This window comes from Hippopotamus amphibius, chromosome 8 (genome assembly GCF_030028045.1).
Source record: "Hippopotamus amphibius kiboko isolate mHipAmp2 chromosome 8, mHipAmp2.hap2, whole genome shotgun sequence".
Lineage (NCBI taxonomy): Eukaryota > Metazoa > Chordata > Mammalia > Artiodactyla > Hippopotamidae > Hippopotamus > Hippopotamus amphibius.
The window spans coordinates 26,303,246-26,322,048 of record NC_080193.1 but is presented as its reverse complement, the minus strand read 5'-3'; the positions used below and the strand labels follow the sequence as shown (position 1 = coordinate 26,322,048).

General features: G+C 48.9%; 1 protein-coding gene across 2 annotated transcripts in view; it reads right to left on the bottom strand.

Moving 5' to 3' along the window:
- The window catches only part of ADGRD1 (adhesion G protein-coupled receptor D1), a 151,771-nt gene that overhangs the window by 47,285 nt on the left and 85,683 nt on the right, over positions 1-18,803 (bottom strand). For both annotated transcript variants that reach the window (XM_057745437.1, XM_057745436.1), the window contains one exon: positions 3,535-3,608. In XM_057745437.1, coding sequence (XP_057601420.1) covers positions 3,535-3,608 — 74 coding nt within the window. The remainder of the gene's footprint in view (positions 1-3,534; positions 3,609-18,803) is intronic.

Sequence of the window (18,803 nt, the reverse complement as noted above, 5' to 3'; positions counted from 1 at the left end):
TACAGATATACAATAGAATACTCCTCAGCCATAAAAAAGAGCGAAAGAACGCCATTTGCAGCAACATGGATGCAACTAGAGATGATCATAGTAAGTAAAGTCAAGTCAGAAAGACAGACACAAATACCATATGATATCACTTGTATGTGGAATCTAAAATATGACACACATGAACCTATGTATGAAACAGAAACAGACTCGCAGACATAGAGAACAGACTTGCAGTTGCCAGGGGGGAGGGGGTGTGGGAGAGAGATGGACTGAGTGTTTGGGGTTAGCAGATGCCAACTATTATATATATAGAATGGATAAACACAAGGTCCTACTGTATAGCACAGGGAACTATATTCAATATCCTGTGACAAATCATAATGGAAAAGAATATGAAAAACAATATATATATGTATAACTGAATCACTTTGCTATACAGAAGAAATTAACACAACATTGTAAATCAACTATACCTCAGTAAAATCTAAAAATAAATGAAGTGTGTGGGTCCTGCAACCCAGCAATTCCACTTTTAGAGGACTCTGAACTCTGTGCACAGGGATGCATGTGGGGTATTTACTGAATGATGGGCGATACTAGAGAACATTTTACAGTTACCTAATGTCCACCTCGGGGACCTGGATAAAATTCGGTAGGGTATATACATCAGTCAAAAGTAACATGTATCTGGTGACTTCCCTGGTGGTCCAGTGGTAAAGAATCCACCTTCCGATGCAGGGGGACGTGGGTTTGATCCCTGGTCGGGGAACTAAGATCCCACATGCCATGGGGCAACTAAGTCCGAGTGCCACAACTACTGAGCCCTCACGCCTCAACTAAGAGGCCACGCACCTCAGCTAGAGACACCATGTGTGTGGTGTGTGCCACAAACTATAGCAGCCACACACTCTGAGGCCCGCACACTGCAACTTGAGAGGAGTCCTTGAGCTGCAACGAAGAGCCCGTGTGTCACAATGAAAGATCCCACATGCTGCAACTAATACCCAACACAGCCAAAAAAGAGAAAAAGCAACATGTATCCATATGGATACAACACAAAAGCTTAATATACAATGATGAATGCTTAATAATGGTGCAAAGGCATGACACTAAAGAAGATTGTATATTTCCTATGAACATAACCATAAATTATACATAAATTATTAAGAAAACTCCCCCACAGAGAGGGCAAGAGACCAAGATAAGATGTAAAAGTCTTTTACATATTTGCTTCTTTATAATGTTTTACTTTTTTAAAGAATACTGTTTTGACGTATTACTTGCGTCATTTCTTAAAGTATAAACCAAGACAAAAATGACTAGAAGCAAATATGCACAGATGTTAACTGTGGTTCAGTCTTGGGTGAGAATATGAGCGAATACAATTTTCTGCCCTGTATCTCTCCATATTTTCAAATTCCAAAAAAGGAAGCTTAAATGGTTCTTCCCAGAAATTGCAACTTTGAGTGATCAGCAAAGACAAATCTTTGCTTTGGCCAAAGGCAGGGGCCCCTGGGGAAAGCTTGTATAAAGCTTTTATAAAGCCTAAGAAATTTAAAGGCTCCTGTTTCTCTTTGCTTTGCATTCTGTTTTCATGGCAATGTGAGCCGTGGATGAGAAATGAGGCTGTGCCAGTGGGGTGAGGGGTAAGGTCAGTCCTGCCCCGTTCCCGCCGCTGCCCTGTGAACAAAGCACACCCTGGCAGCATCTTTATCTTCATCCTGAGGCAGAGGGCGTGCCTGTGAGGATGCTGTGTGATGGTCACTCTGGGTGAGACTTGGGCAGCGTGGGACGTGGGGGTGGGGTGGGAAGGGTCATCGGGAGGTGGCTCAGAGGTGGCACTGAGCCTAATGACTGAGACTCAGGGACAGCAGCTTCGGGGGCGGAGTTCGTGACGGGTGCGGTGGGGGGCATTTAGCAGAGACCAGAGAGCACAGCCAGGACCACTTACACCTACCAGTTTAGAGGAGCAACCCCTCAATAACGTCAGAATAAAAGGGCCTTAATGGCGGGCACGTCCTCCCCCACCATGCCACCTGTTAGGGCTGACTGTCCCTGGTTCTTGAGGACAGCCAGGGACACCGGCTGCTGGGTTGTACATGACCTTTGTCTAAAGGATATACAAACACCATGCTTGAATTAGAGGGTGACCTGAAAACTAGCAGGCACAGAATTTGGGGACATGGTCCTAGGGAACATGCACCTTCTGCTGATGCCAAGAGTGACTGCAAATTAAAAACCGTGAAAGTCACATTTTCCCAGATGGAGCCACGAAGCTGTGACGGTGTCTTCATTAACCAGGGGAGCTGAGCCCCGCGTGGCATCACCTCTGCGTGTGCGTAAAGATCCGCGTCCCAGGGAGCCCGTGGAAACAAGAAGCTAGGCTCCCCGGCTTGTGCATAAATAGATCTGCCGTGGAAGCCAGGCCAAGCGATATCAAATAACAGCAAAATATGTGTCTCAGCCTGTGACCTAGGAAGTCGGCATCTGAGCAGACAGTTTCACTCGCATCCATAAATGGAATGTGTGTATATAAGTATGAAAAAATACTACACATTGGTGAAAAGAGATGTGAGCAGAACACAATATGGGCAGAACACACACGAAAAGGGTGGTGGAATCATGTAAGCAGCATGGAACTAAATAACCATGTATTTCCTGGGAACATAAATATAAAACATGCATAAATTATCGAAAAATACACACAAAAATCTCCCCACTGTGGTTACTTCGGGCAAGAGGAGAGAAAAGCAGGATAAAATCTAAAGGTCCAAAGGGCATGTGCTTTCTTTACAATATCTTATTTTTTTAAAGAATAATGTTTTGATACATTGCTTCTATCATTTGTTAAAGTGTGAGGCAAGAAAAAAACAAGACCCAGAATTCTAAGCTCAGTGAGCCTATCTTTCAAAAATAAAAGCGCATACTTTCTTAGCAAAACAAGAATGGAACTTACTGCCAGCAGACTTGCACTACAAAAAAAGTTACAGTAATACACCAGACAAAAGAAACAAAATAGCTGGAGACGGAAAAAATGAAGGGACATATGCAATCATTATTTTCTTAATTTGAATCGCTTTAGAGGATAACTAACTTTCTAAAGCAAAATCCTAGCAATGTATTGTGCATCTGTGGCATCTGCAAAGGTAAAATGTATGATAAAATAGCACAAAGGATGGGGACAGGTAAGAAGAATTGTGAGAAGATTGTTGTAACGTCTCAGAGCACATGTGAGGCAGCATAATATTATTGGAGCACAGACATGGAAGAATTAAAGATATCAAAGCCCCAGGGCAGCCACTACAAAAAAATTAAAAGGAAGTCAATAGCAGAGATAAAATGGCATTAAAACTACATGTAAAAATCCAAACGGAGTAAATAAAAGAGAATATGAGAAGCAAAAAAATTAAAGTAGATCAGAACCCGGACGGACGTGTGACTGAGCGTGGACACCCTCGGCCCCCTCCCTCGCCATTCTCCCCCACCCCCTCCCTCACCCCCTCTGCCCCCTCCTCACCCCGGGACCCCCCACGCAGATGGTACCTGAAGTCCAGGAAGGCGCAGTACAGGAAGATTCGATTGCTCTGATTGGTGGCCTCAATGTACTGCCTTTGAGTCTGAAATGACAGAGGACGGGTACACTTCACGATCCAGCCCGAGAAGCCCAGTTGCCAACACTGATGTGAGAGCCATGCCCTCACAGCCCACAAGACCCCGCATTGTTGGCGATACACAGAGCCCTTGACCTTCCATCACAACCCTTGTGGTCAGAGAGGGCGGGTCGCCTGACCCCATCTCTCACCCGGCTCTCCTTTGCCCACACCAGCCTACAAACCAGGGCTCCCGCCTCAGGGCCTTTGCACCTGCTGTGTCCTCCCTCTAGAAAGCTCTTCCCCCAAGACGACCACATGGCTCCCTCCCTCCCCACCTGCAGGTCTCTCCTCTGGAGACCGTGCCGGCTCATTCAAAACAATACCAACCCACCCCTTCCTCTTACTGCGTTTCGTAGCATTGATCTCCTCGCAGCACGTTACATATTTACTTATTTATTTGTTTGCTGTCATCCTCTCTAGAAAGTGCACACAGTGAGCCTGTGGCTGTCTCGTTTACTACTGTATTCCTGGGGCCTTCCCTAGCATCTGGCACATAGCAGGTGCTTACTAAATACTTATTGAACTAGTGGACAAAAGAATGAACAAGCGAACAGTTCCATTAACGACCCTGTTCCTAGGATTCTCGCCCTCCCAGGAGAGGAAAAAGTCTCGTCCCTGGGCTTTCCCTGGATGCCAGCTCGGGGCACCTGGCAGCAGCTGCCGTGCCCTCAACTCCTCCAGGAACCTCGCCAGGAAACTTGGGAAGCCAGCAGCTCCACAGAAGATGGGGATCAATGGTATCTAATCAATTCTCCATCAATATGTCAAGAACCTCTTATTTGATGGCCCTGAACACCCAGTCACTGCATGGGGCTGCAGGAGCATGTGCGGGTCAGAAACCGATAGGGCCATCCTCTCTCTGAGCACCTACTGGTTCAGGAGAGTGGGGCCTGGTACTCAGGGAGATGAGTTTACCTGAACCTCAAACCGTATAAAGAAACTCAGGAAGCAATACAACCACAGGCTCAAGAAAGCCAATGGGAAAAACCCTAAAAAGGTGAAGACTTCGTTTTTCTCACCGTGTTTTTTAGGCTGTGTCTGAGATGCCTGACCTTATCCACGTGCCACCCGGGCCACCCCGGCGGGCACCCCATCCCACGTTCAACACCAAGGATGGTTTTCAACGTGTGGTCCCCACAGCAGCCTCAGAATCATCCCAGGCCATCCCGGGGCCCCAGCACAGAGTCAGACCCTCTAGGGGTGGGGACCGCCTCCGGGGTCTCACAAGTCCTTCAGGTGATGCACATGAACTTGAGGACCACTGAAAGCTAGGAAGAGGCTTCCCCTTCTGTCCCCTCCTCATGTCTCAGCCTGCCATGACCTTCGTGCTCAGACACAGACAGCCCTGTGGCTGCACCCATTTAGAACCACAGAAGGTCATTATCAGGGAAACTGCAACGTGCAAACCCCACAAAACCGAAAATACAGACAAGAACCTGGTGGCGACCTCCAGCCAGTGTCAGCGAGGCTTCCTTGGCCCCGGGCAGCACCAGCCCCTCCAGGATACCACTGTGTGCTACTTTTTCCCCTTTTTCCCCCCATACTGCCCCTCCCCCCTTCCCTCTCCCCGCTGGTAACCATTCGTTTGTTCTCTGTGTCTGTAAGTCTGTTTCCTTCTTGTTGTCTTCACTAGTTAGTTGTATTTTTTAGATTCCCCATATAAGTGATATCATACAGTGTTTGTCTTTCTCTGTCTGACTTGCTTCACTTAGCATAATGCCCTCCAAGTCCATCCATGTTGCTGCAAATGGCAAAATTTCATTCTTTTTTTATGGCTGAGTAGTATTCCAGTGTGTGTGTGTGTGTGTGTGTGTGTATACACACAACATATCTGCTTTATCCATTCATCTGTTGATGGACATTTAGGTTGCTTCCATATCTTGGCAATTGTAGATAATGCTGCTATGAACATTGGGGTGCACATATCTTTTCAAATTAGTGGGGGTTTTTTCAGATACACACCCAGGAGTGGAATTGCTGGGTCATATGGTAGTTGTTTTTTTAGTTTTTTAAGGAATCTCCATACTGTTTTCCACAGTGGCTGCACCAGTTTCCATTCCCACCAATAGTGTGCAAGGGGTCCCTTTTCTCCACACTCTCACTTGTTATTTGTGGTCCTTTTGATGACAGCCATGCTGACAGATGTGAGATGGTATCTCATTGTGGTTTGGATTTGCATTCCTCTGATGACAGAAATGTTAAGCGTCTTCTCACGTGCCTGCTGCCACCTGCACTGGCTCTTTGGAAAAATGTCTATTCAGTTCTTCTGCCCATTTTTTTAATCAGGTTATTTGTTTGCCTCTTTGATACTGAGTTATATGTTGGATGTTAACCCCTTATTGGTCTTATCATTTGCAAACATCTTCTCCCATTCAGTAGGTTGTCTTTTTGTTTTCTCATGGCTTCCTTTGCTGTGCAAAAGCGTTTCAGTTTAATTAGGTCCCATTTGTTTTCTAGGTGTGATGCTTGTGTAACAGAATAGAATGTTAAGGCAGCAGGACTAGAGGGAGCCAGTGACCAGGCTCCCACGTCGTGGGGGTCCTGAGCATTCACCAGGAAGAAGGGTCACCCCTTCTCTCATCACCAGCCTTCATCTGAGCGTGGGGAAGCATTTCCGAGTGGGGGCGGCACAGAGGCTGAAGTCCTGACCCTCTGACTCTGGCTAAGTCACTCTTTAAGGGGAATTTAAAAATTAGGCACGACCCAGGAGCCAAGTGCCTGTGTGGTCCGCAGGGTGGAGGGCAGACTGGGGTCTGGGGCCAGGATCACACCCGAAACGGGAACCTCCTGCCTCTGTCTGGGTTCCTCCCGGCTCCGAGGCTGCAATGGAAAAACAGAACCCCTCCTTCTGTGTTCAGAGTTTGCAGCCAAAATGGAAAAAAGGCTCTCAGCACATTTCCAGGAAAGGAGACCTAGATGGTTCCCAGGAGCATGGTTGGGTGGGAACACCGTGTGTGAACACACCGCTCATGGTGCTGCCAGAGAAAGGAGGGTGAGGCATCCGGGTCACAGCCCACTTTCCCAGGGACACGTGGGAGATGCTGTCTGCCCATCAGCCTCCCGAGTGCCTGGGTGAGAGATGAAAACCATCCCACCTAGTCACCCCAGGGCCCAGGAGACAGGGTGTCCTCATCACGGGGGCGGAGGAGGACCATGCACCTTGAACCCATCCTGGGTCCTGAGGCCAAGGACAATGTGGAGCCCTGTGGTCCACAGGGAAGGCCTGACTCTTCACCAGATGTGTCCATCTAAGCACGTCCAACGGGGAAGGGGCACATGGCCCTGGGGAATCTCTCCTATGGGATCTGAGGCTTCTGCAAACAGCCATGAGGACTTCCCATCTGGGGAAAAACAAACGGGATTAATCAAGTATTCACTGTCTGCTGCTGGTACAGCAAGTGGTCTCCTTCTGAGAGACGCACATCAGGAGAGGAGAAAACCTACCCGGCAACAGCCTGTGAATGTTCCTTGTTTACAAATGTGCTTGCTTTTTATTCAAGTACAACTGTCCTTTGGTATCCATGGGGGATTGGTTCTAGGACCCCCGAGGATACCAAAGTCCACAGATGCTCAAGAGCCTTATAAAAATGGTGTTTTTTTGCACATAACCTACACACATCCTCCTGGATACTTTAAATCATCTCTAGATAATGCATAATACTTTATACAATGTAAATGCTATGTCAATAGTTGTCATTGCATGGCAAATTGAGATTTTGCTTTTTGGAACAGTCTGGAATTTTTTTATGAATATTTTCCACCCGAGCTTGGTTGAATCTGTGGATGGGGAACCCGCAGATACCAAGGGCTGACTGTATATAGTTAAACTTATACATTAGTTGGGAAGACACTTGCCTATCCCTGTGCCAAGCAAAACACAGATGGCACCGCGGTCCTTAATTTTGACCCTGATAAGGCAGTGGAAGTGGTCCAAGTGCTGCCACCCCAGGGCAGGTGCTCAAGGCTGTTGGCGCCCTCCCCTCCCCAGCCAGGCTCATCTCACAAGCCAGGGGCCAGGCCTCTGCCTGGTTGAAAGGTCACAGCTTTAGGGGAAGTGAGAACTACAGAGGTGTGTTGAGTGGGGGGATGACGGGGGACACCCTTCCCCCAGCCTCAGTCTCCTGGCGTTTTGGGTTGTTTCTTTCTCCCACAGAATCACAGGCAGCCCCGCATGGCAGAGGCAGCCTCTCCTGAAGATGCTAAGACAGGTTCCAGCGCTGGCAGGATGGAGGCTGGGCAGGGCCCCAGGAAGGAGACACCTGAGGTTCACCTCCTGAAAGGGAGACCCAGGCAGCCTGGAGAGCTGAGCCGGCCCAAGTGAGGAGGGTGAAAGGTCAGACAAGGTGAGAAACTGAGACCTTTGACCTCATGGAGCAGGGGCTGGGGGTGGGGGGCTTTGCGGCTCCGGCCCCACCCCTCCACCCACTCCAGCACCATCTGAGTTGAGCTTTCCCCATCCTGGCTCCCAGGAGGAGTGGGCCTTGCCCGGGGCACTGAGGACCCACAGGCACTGCGCTTGGACCCTCCCAACGTCCCTCAGTGTGTGGCCAGGTCACCCGAGCACGCCCCCAAGGCCCTGACCCTTGGCCCCCGCACCCCCTCTCCTGTCCAAATGCTGCCTGAATCCCCACCTCCCCCAGCCCTTCCAGGCCCACCAGCCGATAGAGGCCCCTTTGGGCTTGAGTCAGTCTGTCCTGTCTGTGGACAGACATGTCCTGAGCACACGATGCACAGACAGCCTGGGAGGCGCTGACACACGCTCGTCCTCATCCTCAGATGACGGCCAGGCCTCAGTCCCAGATGCGCCCCAGCCTCCCCGCCTGCCTGTTCCTCCTTGGGCAGCTGAGCGTGGCTGGAGACAACGGGAGGGGGCCGTGCAGGACACATCAGCACACCCATGGCCACCAGGACTGGATCAGAGATGCCCACCGAGGACCCCGTCCAGAGCCTGGGGAACACTGGGTCCCCACACCTGTGGGAAACTCGAGTTTCTCTGCCTTCACTGTCCCTGGGGGTCTGGGCCCGGGGTGGGTCTGGTGACAGAAGGAAGCTAAATCCTAAATGTGGTCCTCTGTGGTTTCCCAAGTCCTCCCTCCTCTGTTAACCCTCACGGGTCCAGTCTGAGAGGGACGGGCCTGCAGACTCTGGATTCTCACGTTCACAGTTTATAGTCGGCGTGTAAGGCAGGTGAGGGAAGCACGCAGAGAGGAAAGGGCTTTGCTGCTTCCAGCAAAAAGCGAAGGAAAAAAGCTGTGAACTTACACAGGGATCTGGAATTAAAACATCCGGCCTGAAAATTGAACAGAAAGTGTTTTCAAATCGTCCCCGTGGCCCAGGTAACACGAGTCAGGAAGGTCTCAGTGGAAAATGCGCCAACACGAGCTGTGCAAGTCCCCAGGCCTATTCCCGCATTTGGCATTTACAGCTGCGACGTCTCAGAGCAGAGAGATGGGTCCCAGGGAAGGCGGAGCTCGGAGCAGAAAGAGGCAGGAATGTGTGAGGACAAGGGTGGCTGGGAGCTCCTGTCAGCCCGCAGGTCAGGGTTCTTTCCAAAAGCCTCCATCGCCATTTCTCATGAATGGGCTGCAAAAGTTCTTGTTTTTTAGAAAAGGAAAATCTTGTGTTGAGCCACACACGCAGGACTGTTTGATGCTGGAAGGAATGTGAGGACGAGGACAGCAGTGAGCTCCTGTCAGCCCACAGGTCGGGGTTCTTTCCAAAATCCTCCATCCCCATTTTTCATGAACGGGCTGCAAAAATTCTTGTTTTTTTCCAAAAGGAAAATCTTGTGTTCAGCCACACATGCAGAACTGTTTGATGCCAGAGTCTTATTTATTTACCTGAGTCTGGGGTCAGCACACAGGTTTGCTTCCAGTTTGGTTCAAGCAGAACCAGGGCACCCGTCCTGGCCTCAGATTCCTAACGTTTAATCCCACCTCACCCTTCACCCCCGACGCCCCCCTCAAGTTAACCATAGAAACATCAGGTGTCCCCAGAAACTCCCCCAGGGAACGGCGGCTCACAGACTGCAGCGCCAGGCCAGCTGTACCTAAAAGAGTCACCTCGAGGGCTTCCTAGGTGGCGCAGTGGTTAAGAATCCGCCTGACAATGCAGAGGTCACAGGTTCGATCCCAGCTCCAGGAAGATCCCACATGCCACGGAGCAACTAAGCCCGTGTGCCAAAAAAAAAAAAAAAAAAAGAGTCACCTCGACCCTGGAGGGTTTAATTCCCAAAGGAGACCCTCAATGCCCTCTCCTTCCTAATCCAAGAGGGGAGGGTGGAGGATACCTTAGGATTTGTCTGAATTAGGACAAATTCACTTAAGTAGCAAAAATGTCTTTTCTATGGGAAACATGAGATCCTCATTTTTCTGGAATCATCTCCTCCCATGAGAAAATACGCTCCTTAAGAAAAGATAAGTGCCATTACTTTTGTTATAGTGCTTCACAAAATGCATTCTGTACATGCCCAGAAGCCTAAGATAATGATGACAGTGCCCTCATACATGGGGTGAATTTTCAGAAAGAAAATGAGTCACAAAGACACATCTTGACAGTCGGCAAATAGATCAGTGGAACAGAGTAGAGACCCAGAGACAGCCCCACACAGGTCCAGGCAACTGATGTTTGACAAAGGAGCAAAAATAATTTAATGAAGGGAGGATAGTTCTTTCACCAAATAATGCCAGAGCGACTGGATAGCCACATGGCAATCAATCAATCACCCACCCAACCTATAGTTCACACCTCGCACAAAAGTAACTGAAAATAGATCCTACAGGAAATGTTAAACATAAAACTGCAAAACTTTTAGAAGATAACATAGGATAAGATCTTCAGGACCCAGAGTCCACTGAAGATTACCCAGCTATGATGCCAAAAATACATTCCATAAAATTGAAAAATCAATAAATTGGGCTTCATAAAAACTAAAAATTTGGGACTTCCCTGGTGGCACAGTGGTTAAGACTCCGCCTGCCAATTCAGGGGATACGGGTTCAATCCCTGGTCCAGGAAGATCCCACATGCCGCAGAGCAGCTAAGCCCGTGAGCCACAACTACTGAGCCCTCGTGCCACAACTACTGAAGCCCATGTACCTAGAGTTTGTGCTCCACAACAAGAGAAGCCACCTCAATAAGAAGCCTGCACACTGCAATGAAGAGTAGCCCCCGCTCACCGCAACTAGAGAAAGCCCCTGAGCAGCAACGAAGACCCAATGCTGCCCAAACAAAACAAAACAAAACAAAGCAAAACAAAATGAAAAAACCTTCACACTCTGTGAAAGACCCTGTTAAGAGGATTAAAAAGATGAGCTACAGGCTAGGAGAAAATATTTCCAAACCACATGTGACAGAGGAGTCATATCTAGAATATATAAAGGATTCTCAAAACTAATGCATATATATGGAATCTAAAAAAATGGTACTGATGAACCCAATGGCAGGGCAAGAATAACAATGCAGATGCAGAGAACGGACTGGAGGACACGGGGTTGGGGGCGGGGGGGGCAAAGGGGAAGTTGGGATGAAATGAGAGAGTAGCATTGACACATATACACTACCAAACGTAAAATAGATGGCTAGTGGGAGGCTGCTGCATAACACAGGGAGATCAACTGGATGATGGGTGATGACTTAGAGGGCTGGGATAGGGAGGGCGGGATGGAGTCCCAGGAGGGAGGGGATATGGAGATATATGTATAAATACAGCTTATTCACTTTGTTGTACAGCAGAAACTGGCACAACAGTGTAAAGAAATTATACTCCAATAGTTTAAAAAAAAAAAAAAAAAACCTCAACTGAAAAAACAAAGATTCCGGTTAGAAAAAGGGGAAAGGACATGAAAAGACCTTTCACTGAAGAGGATACACAGATGGCATATAAGCAGAAGACAAGATTTCAAGCCTCACTAACCCTGAGGGAAATTCAAATTCAGACCACAATGAGAACAACTAAAATAAAAGACTGAACCACCAAACACGGGCAAAGATGCAGAGAAACTAAATCGCTCGTGTATTGCTGGCAGGAATGTGAAGTGGTACAGCCACTCTGGAGAAGAGTTTGGAAGTTCTAAGAAATATTGAAAATACTTATCCCATGACCCTGAAGTTGTACTCCCAGGCATTTACCCCAGAGAAATAGAAACCATTTTCACACAAAAACTTATACACGATTCTTCCTAACAGCTTTACTTGTAATCATCAAAAATTGGAAACGACAAAAACATCCTTCAGTGGGTGACTGGCTAAACACACTGCAATTTGTCCAGACCCTGGATCACACTTCAGCAACAAAAGGTTTGAACTAGTGATACACGTGATGGCTTGCATGGACCTCGCGGGCATTCAGTTGAATGAAAAAAGTCCGTTTCCAAAGGCGACATCTGTATGATTTTATTTATGTATGACAAATAAAGATGGCAATGACAAAATCATACAGATGGAAAACAGATGGTTGGTTGCCAGAAGTTTAGGGACAGACGTGCAACCCAAGGAGATGTTTTTGGTGGTAAGATGGTTCCGTATCTTGATTTCAGTGATGTTCTTGTGAATCTATCATTATTCCAAAATAAAAAGTTTTTAAAAGAGTTAAACCAGCATCAGATGAACAGTCAACAAGCCAAACCTTCTAGCTGGAGGAAACACAACTTGGAAAGGAGGTAAAACATCCCCAATCATTCAGCCCGCGATTTTAATATTTAAGTCTCATTTTGAGGAGCTGAATTCTGCACAGGACCATGGTGAGTCAGTCAAGGGGAACACAGGTCTCATCATCGGTGACAATATAACCATAATTCATAATTATCCTCCCCTCCTCCCCGGCGCCTCGGATGTCAACTCTCTGTCACCACGTGTGAGTCCCAGGCAAGCCCAGCACAGCCAGATGCACAGCCCACCAGGGCTTAGGCTCCCTCCCTTCCTCCCAGGGGCCTCTTCTACCTCCCAGGGCCCTGGTTGCTATATTAACATCCCTCTTTGCAACCTGAGATGTGTGTTTTGTTCCCACTTTGAAGCACAAGTATTTCTTGTGTGGTCTGGGCCAGAATCCGTGGAAGCAATGATTTCACAGAGGGTCCGTCCACAGGCTTCTACCCCCACCGTGTCAGAGTCCAACCTACACCCGCATCAAAGTGGTCAGCTTTTGCCTCCAGGTTTCCTTTTGGAATATTTTTCTTCCCAAATGCTTCTTGCTCATGGAATATTTGTGTTATAAAGTTTTCTCCCTGGACACCTGGTTTGAATTTTTCAAAGATGTTTCACAAACTTTAATGTTATCTGAACTGTGATATAAGAAGGGGGAAAAAAGAAGCTAGACTTAAAACATGGCTTCAACACTCATCTGTTTGATCTTCCCCAAATGAACTCACTGCCTTTCCCTCCCACCCTGAAGATGTTCTCCACGAAGCGAAAAGGAAAGGCAGTGGTCCTAAATAATTCACGTTGACTCTTGCTCTCAGTGTCACCTGTTGGAATGTTTTCCTACAGCCCGAAAACCTTCCAGGATTCTAAACTCAACTATAACCTCGAATGTATCTCTGAAAAGAGTTTGCAATCAAAACAAGTAAACACTGCCCCCCTGTATATCAGTGTCCTCAGGTGGAAGGAAAAAAAATAGTAATTTTCATTACACAAACTACAAAGCAGAACTCTCAACATAAACTTTCAGGATTTGCAGATAGTCAGGAAACTTCAATTACAAGTATGCCCCTGGGGGTCATATCAGAAGATCCCAGGGGGCGTAATACTTGTATTTCTATGCAAATAACGAGATGGGTTTAAAGGTTATAAAATTCCGATCTGCTTTTCAGCCTGGTTCTGTCGACTGTTAATAATAATAAATAATGTTTGTGGTCTCGAACCGTCTTATAAACCACACTAAAAACGATGTTCTCTCTCATGAATGATGAGCAATTTTACTTAGAAAAGAAAGTGGGAATATAGAAGCCCACGATTTGCATTCTAGCTCAGTCCAAGGAAAGACGTGTTCAGTGAACTCTCCCCAGCGTGTGCTATGATATGTATTCCTGTTAATCATCTTTGCTTTCCATTTTCCTGTTTGCTACTCTGTTTTATTAGTTCATATATAAAATAGTTTAACCCAAATTTCCCCAGGCCTTAAACTCACACGTGCAAAAAACATCTTTTTCTTAAGGCAAGAGAGAATATATAAAACCTTTCCCTTGAAATTCTCTTCTCACATATTAAAAGACTACATTTGAAAAGGGTAAAATCATGACTCTCAAACAGATATAAAATGAACACCTATTAACTATCTCATCTAACTTATTAATGAATGAAGCAACCGCTAAGATGTTAGTATCACTTCAAAGGATAATCCAAAGAATCATACCTCTAAGAGGCCATGAGGAATGCTGCAATAAATTCACTTAATGGATACAAAACTAGCAAAACTGGTCGATATCCACGGGGAAATAATCACTCCACTTAGGCTCCATCTCTGCCACATTTACATTTCAGTGGACAGAATTAAAGATCTTTAGGTGAACCGCTCATAGAAAATGATTTCGTCAGCCAGGTCCCAAAGGTCCGGAAATACGAACACAGCCAGTTGCTTGTGAAACGAACACCTGTCATTCTCAGGGTACAAAAACCATCTGAGATTTTTTCCAAATCACTACATTCGCTTCTATGCAAAAGCTCTTACTTTAAGATATACATCTTCCTGATCTAGCAGAGCACTTTGGTAGAATTTAGCAGCATTGAGCAAAGAAGTGTTTGCAAGAAAAAAATAAAACACTCATCATATGTCAAGGTGTACATACAACAAAAAGGAAGACGCAAATGTAAGAGCACAGGACAATGAAAGAGAAGGAGCAGACAGACGGCAGCGAGGAGAGTGTCCGGTCGGTGAACGTCCTTGGTTCTGCTGTGACAGTGCCGGTTCCACGAAGGTTGTCATGGAAGCGATTACAAAACTGCAAATGATGCTTTGAAAAACCAGCACACGACGGGGCGGTTCTCAGTGCCTGGATCTGAGAGAGAACAGCCCCAGGTTCTGTGCACGTGAGGGGACCGTTTGGCCGGTCGAGTCCCCACGATGTGTTCTATCCACGGCAGGACCAGCAGGACCATCAGCCAGTCTGGGCACTGGTGCTACAACTGTCCCTTCCCTAGGTCCTCACCCCTTCAGAGCCCCTGTGATCCCTGAAGAGTTCACGAAACCATCTTCCTGACTCAGTTCCATAAAGCCACCAAGAAAGGATGGTCCCCTCGACTTCCATCGTTTTGGCTGCTTGGAAATTGTTCCCACATCTCTTAGTTTCACCTGATTTCACCCCAGTGGGTCTCTCCTCACTCTCCCTCTCTCTCAACAGCTCCACAAGGGCTGGGAGTAAGCTAATCAGTGCATTTTTGCCTCCAGACTATTCACTAAGAGAGAAGCCCATCGGCCTCCGGAGGAGAGGAGAGGTGAATACTCTCCATCACCCCCAGGAAAGCCCTGGAAGCTCCTTTGGCTCCTCAATGACCATGGATAGGAGCAGTCACTCCGCCCCTAGGGAGACCAGTGCTCCTGCCCCAAATGGAAGGTGTGCTGAGTCCAGGTGTGGACGAGAAGGCTCAGAGATGTAAATGAGGAGTGACCATGGCTGTCGGTGGAGCACAGGAGGCCGGGCAGGGTCCCCCCAGCACAGCTAAGGACCCCGGTCCTGCCAGGGCTGCACTCGGTGCAGGGCCTTGGGCCCTCCTGCGGCTGAAGCCCCACCCCGTCCTCCTCCAGCCCCTGAGTCGGCAGCTGTGATGGAGGCTGAGAGCTGCCAGAGATGGAGGCTGAGCGCCTGGGTGGAGGGGGCTACCCCTGAAGTGCAGCACTTACTATGGGTGGAGCTTTTCCGGTGTGTGGTGTGGGAAGCAACCTCCCTCAGCTCCCCTCCTGGAAGCCCTTCCTCTCCTGATACCTTGTCTTTCCTAGTTCTGCAGACAGATCCCCGGAGTCGTCTGGAAGTTCTCAGATCAGAGCTCACCAGGTAGGGCTATGAAAAATGTGATTTCTGTAGCATGAGGAGGAGGAGACCTCAACACAAACTGTTTAATTTAAAAAGGTGGGGGGAGACGTGGATTTGGAAACATCCTTTGAAACAAGCCTGAGCCCCTCCTTAGGTGAGTGTCATTTCATTCTTTCAGACACCCTGGAAAAGAAACCTCCCTCTCTACCTTTAAAGGGCTCCCTATTGGTGGAGAAAACTTAAGAAAGCTTTAGGAACTCAGACGTCCACCTCTGTCCCAAAGATCTTATACTCCAGACAAGTATATGTTGTTACTGAGATTTCCCAATCTGTTTAAACAGAGGAATCTTGATGGAAATTTACTATTTAAATACAAACACCTAAGTTCTGTTTCAAATCAAATAAGAGGAAAGACAATGAAATGAAGTATGCCAGCGGCCTTTGTTGATATCCATCGAAAGAGACAAGGAATTCTCGTTTCTTTGGGCGTATCAGCAGAATCCTAAACCTTACACAGGTACGGCATCACCAAAAGGACCATATCCTCATCTCTCCAGCTACACACAGATGGTGACCGTTAGAAGCAGAACAACCATGGGAGAGGTTCATGGCCTCCAGAAATCTGGGCTAGGAAAATACAAGTCAAATTGTAGCTGGAGCAACTCCAGAACACCTGGCCCGCCTGACTCACAGCACTTCCTGCCACAAAATGTGGCCAGTGTCTCCTGAGAACTGCATTGATGATGGTGATGATGATTCTTATGGAAAAGACAAGGGATCTGTTGTTCTGTTATGTAACGGGCCACCAACAGCCACAAGTGCAGTGCTGTCCCAGCGGGGACTCTCTGAATTCCCAGCTTCCTGCACAAATTCCTGGAACCCCATGGGTCCAATATACGCTCCAAACACCTTGCAAATGAGGTATCTTTGCCCAGTTTCACAGGGACAAGACAGAGCCGAAGCAGAGGGCGGACGCCTCCCTGGACCACCCAGGCCAACCTCATAAGCCCCAACTGTCTTACTTTTCCAGGCTTCATGGGCTGGCTCAGGTCTCCTCCTCTCACACCCCCACTGCTCTACCTCCCCCAGACACCTCTTCTTTGGGTGGCAGACTTTCAGGCTCACCACCAGCCCCAAGGAGAGATGTGGACAGCCCTGAGATGAGGGGCTCACATCTTCCTCCCATCCAACAAAGCCGGGTACCAGGCTCACCTTCACTCACAGACACCCACACGGGTGGCCCGGGTATCACATGCATCCCATGAAGCATGCGTCCACAGTGGATCACCGTTATGTCACGCGGTCAGTAGGAAGAGCAAACGTCCCTACCCAGCATTCACCAGAAGCCAGCTCAGTCGACCCCTCCGAGAGGTGCCCCTGATCGTTTTGGGGGCTGCGTGGATAAACGCTATGTCCTGGTTATGTTTGCATTTAACACCGATTAGAAAATCATGAGCATTTAATTCCCAGAATCTCTGACCATGATGAGAGTGAGAGAAAGGCAGATGTATTGAAAAGAAGCTTATCAGTACAAAGGCAGAGAAGTGCATGGGGTGCAGACATGCAAAAACCCTGATGGTGGACCAGAAGTGAGTGAGTGAGTGATGCTGAGAGTGGGCTTAGGGCTGAGCCTGGCAGCTGCTCCCTCCTGAGAGCCACTGACTGCCAGCCAGCTCTGCTGCACCTGCTTCACACCTAAAGCTCACGTAGCCCTCATGCCCGGCTGCAGAGAGCATCACAGGCCCCACTGCACATGGGAGGAAGCTGAGAGCAGAGACCTCCAGCGGCCAGCTCAAGGTGACACAGCTAACCTGTGACAGAGCTGAGACCTGAACCCAGGGAGTTAGATCCAGAGGCTGCACTCAGCCTGTGGGGAAAGCAGTGGCCTGGCTTAGCCCCAGGGAGGACCTGGAGGCTGACAAGGCAGCCGGTCTCCCCGCTGCCCTCGAGCGCCAGGACTCTCAGCAGGGTAAAGCACAGGAGTCGGGGTTGGGGTGGGGGGGGCTCGTGGAGGAGAAGACCCGGGTCCCTTTACAGCCTCAGGAGGAGAGCGGGCAGGTTCTGCTGCCCAGATCCAGCATGACGGACCCTTGAATGAGGGTTTGTCCCGTGCCGTGCAGGAGGGCCACGCCGACATCTGAAAGTGATCTCGTCCTGCCCGCAAACGAGGACCAGAGTCTTTGATGTGAACTATAAAAAGTTCCCAGATCAGCAGCCTATGATCATCCTGGAATGAATCACTGATGGGAGTGTCAGCAGGGACGCGCCTGGAGCTCCCTCCACCCTGACAAGCCAAGGAGCCCAAATCACCAGGCACCCCCTCCAGGGCTACACCCCAAGCACACTCCCATCCCATCTCATTGCTTCTCAGAGGAGGAGGGGTTCAAACGCGGAAGGTCAGGCGAGCCCTGTGCACATCTGGACCGCACCAGAACTGCAGCTGGGCCTCCAAGCCCGGAGGATGGGTGGCCATGCCTTCCCGGCCAGCTGCAGGACGGCTGAAGGGAAACTCCCTCCCCAGGGAGGGGAAGACTCAGAGATGACCCGGGCGCCCCACCCAGGGTTGTCCACCGCCCCATTCAATTTCAGAAAGGCCGCTGGCCCTGGAATGACCCTGCGTCCACAGCCTCCCACTCAGCAAACAGGATGCACAGCCCTGAGCACCCAGGTGAAGAGCAGGACAGGGGTCTATGACAGATGGACATCTGTTCTCCATCGTGCAGAGAAAAGGGCCTCTGACTGACCACCTACAGAGACCATGCTTCCCACCCGTGAAGTTGGAGTTGCCATGTGAGTAAATTCTGATTGGTGGACGCAGGGCGTGGAGGGGCCAGGAGCCTCCCGCAGAGGAGCTGACGGAGCCTCCCGGGGCCACTGCCCCCGAGATGTGTGACATGGGGGTGACACGCAGAGTGCCATCCTGGGCTTGGAGGACAGGTCCAAATCCTGGACGGGCTGGTCCCCAGGGCCCCGCACTGCAAGGCTGGGGACTATGCACCCCCAGAGAAACAGCCCACTGTACAAGCCGCCGTTAAGGGGGGCTGGGGGAGGACTGACAATGATGATGTCATTTTACGTGAAGCCGAACCTCCTCCCACTGATTCAGCGCCTTCCAGGAAGCACCGAGGTGGGGCACCTGTGGCATCACCCAGAATGCTCCTCCTGCTGACACCAACCTCTGTCTGGAAAGACA